This window comes from Chiloscyllium plagiosum, chromosome 2 (assembly GCF_004010195.1).
Source record: "Chiloscyllium plagiosum isolate BGI_BamShark_2017 chromosome 2, ASM401019v2, whole genome shotgun sequence".
In the NCBI taxonomy this organism is placed as follows: domain Eukaryota; kingdom Metazoa; phylum Chordata; class Chondrichthyes; order Orectolobiformes; family Hemiscylliidae; genus Chiloscyllium; species Chiloscyllium plagiosum.
The window spans coordinates 112,533,369-112,541,900 of NC_057711.1; the positions used below are offsets into that span (position 1 = coordinate 112,533,369).

At 38.3% G+C, this 8,532-nt stretch overlaps 1 protein-coding gene across 1 annotated transcript in view; it reads left to right on the top strand.

Moving 5' to 3' along the window:
- Nucleotides 1-8,532, top strand: part of LOC122557906 (protein shortage in chiasmata 1 ortholog) — an 83,875-nt gene that overhangs the window by 36,169 nt on the left and 39,174 nt on the right. The window contains exons 10-13 of the mRNA XM_043706114.1: nucleotides 564-630; nucleotides 2,507-2,691; nucleotides 3,607-3,724; nucleotides 7,759-7,870. Coding sequence (XP_043562049.1) covers nucleotides 564-630; nucleotides 2,507-2,691; nucleotides 3,607-3,724; nucleotides 7,759-7,870 — 482 coding nt within the window. The remainder of the gene's footprint in view (nucleotides 1-563; nucleotides 631-2,506; nucleotides 2,692-3,606; nucleotides 3,725-7,758; nucleotides 7,871-8,532) is intronic.

Below are 8,532 nucleotides of genomic sequence, written 5' to 3' on the forward strand. Positions count from 1 at the left end.
TAAATTTAGAATTAAAAACTTCAGCCATTCACTGAAGGCCTCCAAAAAGCTCATTTTAAAAAAAAGTCCAATTGGGAAAAAAAATCACAATTAACTCTTGAAATGTTAAAAGAAAAGCCTCCCTTAATGCATATAGTTTTTAGAAGCTTCTAAATTTAGATATGAAGAAAACTTCAACCATTCACAGTAGCCTCTGAATATCTTATTAAAATGTCCTCAGAAGCTTTTCTTTTTGCATTTTCCTACCACTGTGGAAACTCCAAAGGGCTATTCATAGTTGGCAGTGTTTGCCCTGGTGCACAGCTGGGCACCTGCAGCGGGAATCCTAGAAGGTCCCAATAACGGTAAGCACCCTTGCTGATAGTGAACACAAGGAAACCATCATGCTTTGTAGAGGAGTTGTACGTAAGTAATGAAGTGAGCAGCAGAGAATTGGATATGATAACTCACTATTCTATGAAAATATTTTGTGAAGAACCCAAAATTTTTCAAAGTTCAGTCTGATGTCTCTCAGTGCTAATGTGTTTGCTCATCTCTAAATCTGTCACATTTATATTTTGTAGATTTCAGTCCAGCTGCAGCTTATCCAAAGAAAAATGTGACTTTAAGTCGAGAGGAAGTTTTAAACTGGTTGGTAAAGTCAAACTTTAAACGTTTGTTTCTCAACTTATACAGTAATACAATAAGAAAATTACCAAAGATTGTTAGCAGTGTGTAATCACATGATTCGATAAATGTAGGTTGAATTTTTGTTGAGTTGGGATATTTCCTAATTTAGCTGACCTCCTTCAATTTAAAGGACTTATTAAACTCAATGTTTGTTTCAGAGGAGTAGGTTGTAGACATCCGCTGGGGCAGCTAAGAGCTGAGGTGGGTTGGTTAGAAGGTCAAGCTCACTTCTCTGAGATATCCTCCTAGTTGTTTTAAAAGCTTTTAGCCCTCAGCCCTCTCGTCTCCTGCCCACCTTTCAACCACCTCCCCCTTGCCCTCTCCTAACCATTGTGAGAACTCACCTAGAATCCAACACAGGCAGACTTTAGGCCCAAGTGGAAATTGAAAAAATAAATATAGAGACAATATAGTTCTCAATTCCGTGCATTTGATAACAAGACTCCCATTGATGAACCCATTCACAGTTTTAAATGTCCTCAACTGGTTAATCTTTTATAAAGACAAAGAGTCTTCTATCCAAACCCCACTCCAAATATAACCTTTATCAAATATCCTTTAATAGCCTCTTTAAAATATCAATCAAATGCATTTGGGACAGCCTAAGGGGATAATTGTAGCTTTTGAAACTCAACCAAGCATTCATGATGACATTATTATTATTGATAATAATAATAATAATAATAATACCAACCCTAGGAACTGTCCACAAAGACCTTCAACAAAACTGTACTAACAGATGCTAAATTTTTTTTTAATCCACAACAAGCACCCTGTTTGACAAAGCTGCTCAGCGGAGTTTCTTTTTTAAATTCTCATTAATTCTGTTGCCTTCTTGTTTAAAGATCAATAGATTCACATCATGATATGTAAATAGATCTTATTTATCTTTGAAGAGCATCTACATCTGTTCAATCAGTTTGTGACTCCCATACTCAGCACTGAGTTCAAAGACTCCGCTGGGTTCAGGTTTCCCTCCTCTGAATCATGCCCTGCCCCTTTCCCCACAAGCAAAAATCTAATCTATCAAAGTCAACACTAAACAAAATTAAATGCAAATGGATTAAAATAAATAATGGAATAAATACAATCTTCCCATGGTGTCATCCTTTCATTGAAGATGAAATTTTGGGGTATATATCCTGCTTAGTTCTATTCCCTTACAAACGCTGAACAGATATTTCAAAGCAATTCATGGGAATAACTTTGGGAAAAAAAGTATCAAAAATACGATTGAATATCTGTGAAGTGTTTGTATAAAATCAGTGCCAATCAGAAAATATACTTATATGATGCCATTTATTCAGGGATGGATTTGTAGTGGTTTCATTTCATTTGAAGTTGACAGCTCACACCCGTGGATTCCTTCATTTCAAGTGGGTAGAGTTCTCTTAGCTCTGCCTTACAGGACAATGCAAGCAAAGAATTCAGATACACCAATTTGTGTTCAAGCAAAAGTTTAAAAAAAACCTGGAAAAGTATATAATGTTGAATTAGTTATTTTGGGATTAGAAGCTAATCAGAATTTGTGCTTATTTGATATGCATAAAATAGAGGCATTATGTTATTCTGCATCTAGAGGATATTTTCCCCCCAAAGATTTAGATAATCAAGTTCATAATACAAATAAGATTATAAAGTAAGGATCTTTACAGTAGCTAAATATTGCTTATGATTCTAAGTTGATTAGAGCTATTAGTAATGTAGATATCTATAAAAGTCTCAAACCCAGTTCCATTATAAGGTTGTCTGTGACAATGGCAATAAATGTGTAACTTCACATTGCTCATTCATGCTGTTTTGTCATTTTGTGATTTTCATCATCATCCAATTCTAGCCTGGAAAGACATAGAAGTTTGGTTGTCTACAGTCATCACATCGGAGCAGATTTCCCTTGGATTGAGTTCTCTTTGGTGGTCGAATACGATTACATGGAGAATTCGTGCTGGGCTGAACTCTGCACACAGCATAATATAAATTATATGATCTTTAAAATCAGACTTCCAAAAGGTTCAGAAACAGGTAATAGTATCTGAACATTATTATTATTCCAAGTATGAAACAAAATTGATTTATATGTTTGCTTAAACTTGTATTAAACCAATTTTGTATTGATTTGATCTGTTTCAAATTCAAATTTATTAGATTTCTATGCTGTATGTACATATTTTTATAAATCAAGATAACTTATTGAAATGAGTGGTAATAGAAATTTCACCCTTACTGCTGTCAGTAAATGGGTTCTGTTCACCTGAGGGAGAAAATTTATTGTGTTTTCAGTTCAGTGGCCTAAATTGTATCCAGACAGTTCCTGGAATCTGGAATCATTTTAAAAATTTCAAAATTGCCATATCACTTAACTACAGTTCACTGCCCCTCCTATCGGCAAGGCAGAGAAAGTGTTTTAAGACTATGATAAATAATTTAGAAACAACTTTTGTATTAATACATGAACAATCCCCCTTTTTTTGTCTTTTGTTTCTCTTGTCTTTATTTTGGTAGGCAATTGTTGGTAATGATTCTGCTTTTCTCATTTATTTCCTCCATTTGTTTCCTTACCTGCTTCATTTATATTCCAGTTTTTGCCTTTGCATTTGATCCCACTGATCCTCCACAATATTAGAATCCTCTCTTTTTGTCCTTTCCTGTTGCCCTTTTCACCACCTCTGTATTCCTTTAAAGTCTAGTAACTTTTTCCAGCTGACAAAAGGCCATTGATCTGAAAAATTAGGCTCATTTTTTTCTACTCTGTGCAAGTAGTTGGCTGTTGCAAGGGTTAAAATCAAGATTCCTGATTCTGTTTTGCTACCTTCAGGTGTATTTAGTATTTTCAGTACTTTATGTTTTTAGTAGCTATAGATGCATCTCCAACTGAGACGATAGTGCCAGTTTTGTCAAAAGAAATGGTTTGAGTAACAGTTGCTTTTTATTCTTCAGGAGATATGCTAACAATTAAGTCTGAGTTTCTGTTGATGGAGCTGCAGATTCCATACATTTTTTTGATGTCTGAAGGCTTGTTGAATATTCCAATTATGCTTCAACTTCTAGAATCAAGGTAGTACTTAGTATTTTTTTTGTCCCCAGCAATGATTTTGATCTTCCAGAATTTCCTAGATTCTAGAACAGTCTTTATGAATTGGTGGCTCGAAATGTAATTCAGCTGTTCAATAAAGGAGGAAGTTAGAAACCATAGGCCAGTTAACCTGACATCCATAATAGGGAAATGCTAGAAGCTATTTACAGGGACAAGATGACAGTTCACTTGGAAAACCATAAGATGATTTTAAGAAAGCCTTTTATGTTTGACAAGTGCATTAGTGATTTTTAAGGGGCCAACTTGCATGATTAATGAGTATAAAGGGGACCAATAGATTTATTATACTTGTGCTTTCAAACGGCATTTAGTTAAGGGCCACACCAGAGATTAATATAAAAGAATAGGGCACATAGGTTTGCTTTTAGAGAGAAAACCGAATGGGAATAAACAAATAATTTTCTGAATGATAGGATGTAACTGGAGATGCACTTTAATAATCAATAGTTGGGGCTCAACCATTTGTAATCTGATTGATGACTTAGTTTTGGGGACTGAGTGTAATATATCAACATTTGACAACAACACAAAGCTGGGTGGGAAAGTAAGCTGTGAGAGAGATGGAAGGAGGCTATTAAAAAAAAGGATTGTTAAGGGACTGTACAGGAAGGTAGTATATTGTGGAGAAGTGTTAATTATTTTCTTGGATTGTAAGAATAGAAAAGCTGAACATTTTTTTAAAAACTGAGAAACTAATAAACAATGATATTCAGAGGCATTTGGAAGTCCCTTAACAAAAATCATTGATTTAACAGGCATAGCAATCAATTAGGAAAGTAAATGAGATGTTGACATGTATTGCTAGCGCATTGGAGAATAAAAGTAAGGAAGCCTTCCTGCAATTGTGTGGGGCTTTGTTGAAAGCCCCATCGTCACTAACACTCAACACTGGAGCCACGCAGGGGTGCATACTCAGCCCCCTACTGTATTCACTATATACCCATGACTGCGTCGCCAAATACCAGACTAATGCCATTTACAAGTTCGCTGATGACACCACCATAATCGGTCGAATCTCAGATGGCGATGAAACAGACTACAGATGGGAGGTGGAAGACCTAGAAAAATGGTGCACTGAAAACAATCTGCTCTCAATGCCAGCAATACCAAGGAACTCATTATTGACTTTCGGCAGGATGTTACTCATGCCCCCCTACACATTAACAGCCCAGAGATGGAATGAATGGAGAGTGTCAAGCTCCTGGGAGTGGTCATCCACAACAAGCTTTCTTGGACTCTTCATGTGCACGCACTGGTTACAAAGGCCCAACAACGTCACTTGAGGCAGTTGAGAAATTTGGCATGACAGCGAATACCCTTGAGGACTGCAGATGCTGGAAACCAGAGTTTAGATCAGAGCGGTGCTGGAAAAGCACAGCAGGTCAGGCAGTATCCGAGGAGCAGTAAAATCGATGTTTCAGGCAAAAGCCCTTCATCAGGAATTCTGATGAAGGGCTTTTGCCTGAAACGTCGATTTTCCTGCTCCTCGGATGCTGCCTGACCTTCTGTGCTTTTCCAGTACCACTCTGATCTAAACTTTTAAAGGTGCGCCATCAAGAGCATTCTGTATCACTACCTGAAATGGCAACTGTACCATTCAAGATTGGAGACGGTTATTGTGCTAGCAATACATGTCAACATCTCATTTACCTTCCTAATTGATTGCTATGCCTGTTAAATCTATGATTTTTGTTAAGGGACTTCCAAATGCCTCTGAATATCATTGTTTATTAGTTTCTCAGTTTTTAAAAAAATGTTCAGCTTTTCTATTCTTACAATCCAAGAAAATAATTAAGTGGTGAACTCGGCCCGGATAATCACAAAGGCCAACCTCCCATCTATAGAATCCATCCACCAGGCCTGCTGTCAAGGAAAGACTGCCAGCATTCTCAAAGATCCATCCCACCCTGGCAATGTTTTTCTACAATCTCTACCACTGGGGAGAAGGTACAGAAGCTTGAACACACGCACTAGCCGGTTTCGCAACAGTTTCTACCATACTGTTGTTAGAATACTGAATGGACTCATAAACCCTTAACATTTGCCTGTACTTGTGTTTTTGTTTTTGCCGCTGTTTACCTATTATTTACTATCTATGCTACTTAAAAATATGATCTGTCTGTATTGCTCGCAAGACAAAGCTTTCCACTGTGCCTTGGTACACATGACAATAAATTCAATTCAATTCAACTATACCTTCAGCATTGTGCACAGCTTTGATCACCTTACCCATTGAAGGATAAGATTGCATTAGAGGGCATATAGGTTCACACGATTAATTCCTGGAATGAGTGGAATGACCTACAAGGAGAGATTGAGTAGCATGAGGCTACATTTTCTCAGGTTTATAAGACTGGGTGCATGGGCAGGGGTGTTGGAGCGCAAGGGGATGGGAGAGCAGAATCATGTCATCAAAATTTCTCAAAGTTTTAGGTGAAGTAGATACTGAGAGGCTGTTTCACTGATTGAAGAGTCTAGAATTAGAGATCGTTGTCCCCGGGGCCAGTCTTTTATGTGTAAAATGTGAATAATTTATATATTCAGAGGGCTGTGAGTCTCCAACTATATCTACTGTAGAGAGCTGCGCTGCTCTGCTTTTGACCATATTTAAGACTGAGATTTATGAATTATCTGGAACTGAAGGAATCGTGGGATGTGAGGATATGGCAGGAAAATTTAGTTGAAACAGCTAATCAGCCGTAGTTTATTGACTGCTGGAACAGGCCCGAGGAGCTGTATGGCCTATTTCTGCTCCTGTCTCCTGTATTCGTCTCAATGGTCAGCCACTGGAGTGGTGTGCAAGAACTATCATGGGGATATTGTTTTATCTAATTACCTGATATTTCCACGAATTTAATTGTTTAGCATCCTAATTTAAATAAAGAAAGAAAACAAAGAATGTTACTTTTGGTTAATGATTCCTTCTGAATAATCAGAAATATTACAGTGGTATTGATAATTTTATTGTAAATGATGCTGTTTCAGACTCTGAGAAAATTAGTATGTTCTTGGGTTTTTAGCAATAATCAAGACAAATGTAATTATGTGTATTGCCAATTTGTGGGGATTATTTATTTACTGTCTGGCTTAGGTCTTGACATCCTTACAATTTCACATTGCTTTATCTTTGATAAAAGGACAGGTGAAGAGTGCCTCAGTTGCCTCTCCTGGCTCCTTGAGAAACTAGGCAAAAGTGAGGACTGCAGATGCTGGAAACAGAGTTTAGATCAGAGTGGTGCTGGAAAAGCACACCAGGTCAGGCAACACCCAAAGAGCAAGAAAATCGACATTTCGGGCAAAAGCCCTTCATCAGAATGCCTCAACTTCCGCCTCAGAACACTTCAACCCCAGGGCATCAATGTGGACTTCACCAGTTTCCTCATTTCCCCTCCTCCCACCTTACCCCAGTTCCAACCTTCCAGCTCAGCACTGTCCTCCTGACCTGTCCTACCTGCCAATCTCCCTTCTCACCTATCAGCTTCACCCTCCTCTCTGACCTATCACCTCCATCCCCACCCCCATTCACCTATTGTACTCTGTGCTACCTTCTCCCCAGCCTCCCTCCCCCCCCCTCCATTTATCTCTCCACCCTGGAGGCTCCCTGCCTTCATTCCTGATGATGGGCTTTTGCTCGAAACGTTGATTTTCCTGCTCCTCGGATGCTGCCTGACCTCCTGTGCTTTTCCAGCACCACTCTGATCTCTCCTTGGGAAACTGTTATAACATGGTCAAATGTTGATACTAAAGTTCAAATGAACTTAAGTCAGCATAAAATTGGTCTGTTTCAAAGTAAAGTTTCATATATGCCCACACCATACTAATCCTACATCAATGGCAAGAGGCTACAAATACTAATATTTGGCAGTGACATACGCAGTAGCTTTGGAATTTGAAAGCTAAGATATCACATCCAAATGTCTGTAATCAGTTACCTGGTTATATAAAGTTACCTGGATATAAAGATCTGTTATTAGTATAATTGTTTCATACTGTAGGTACAATATAACTCTTTTGGAGAGAACCAGTAACGAGATGCTAGGCTCATTTGGAGGTGCAGATCACTATGCCATTATTACAGTTGATGAACGCACTGCTATAATAATCCAGGTAAGAAGAAAAGTTATATCACTTGTCAACATTAAATAAACCAATTTTAGAACAAAACTGTCATTTAGCTTAATGACATGAAGGAATTGACTTTCCTAAGTCGAGATAAAACAGACGTTCTGTAAACTGAAAGCTATGTTAAAAAAAAGCAGGAGTACAAAAGAAGTAATAAAATATGCAACAACATTCTTTGAAGAGTCGCCTCCCACTGGCAGACATATCACTGTTGGTACTGCCACTTGAAGAGTCCCTAATGATTTTAAATTTTATGGGAACACTGACAGTCACAGCTGACAATATCTGACTTCACACACAAAGATCAGCTGGTAGTGATGGTGGAAACCAAACGGCAGTCACAACCAGAATTGAAACCATTTTGGATCCAGACAGACCAGATTCCAATGAAGGATGGCATATTGTTTATGGGGAGCAAGAGAGACTGTCCCAAGCAAAGGTCACTGCCAGATACTGGCTGAACTCCATCAGGGTTTAGATTAGAGCGGTGCTGGAAAAGCACAGCAGTTCAGGCAGCATCTGAGGAGTAGTAAAATCGACGTTTCGAGCAAAAGCCCTTCATCAGGAATACAGGCAGAGTGCCTGAAGGGCGGAAAGATAAATGAGAGGAGGGGGGGGGTGGGGAGAAAGTAGCATAGAGTACAATA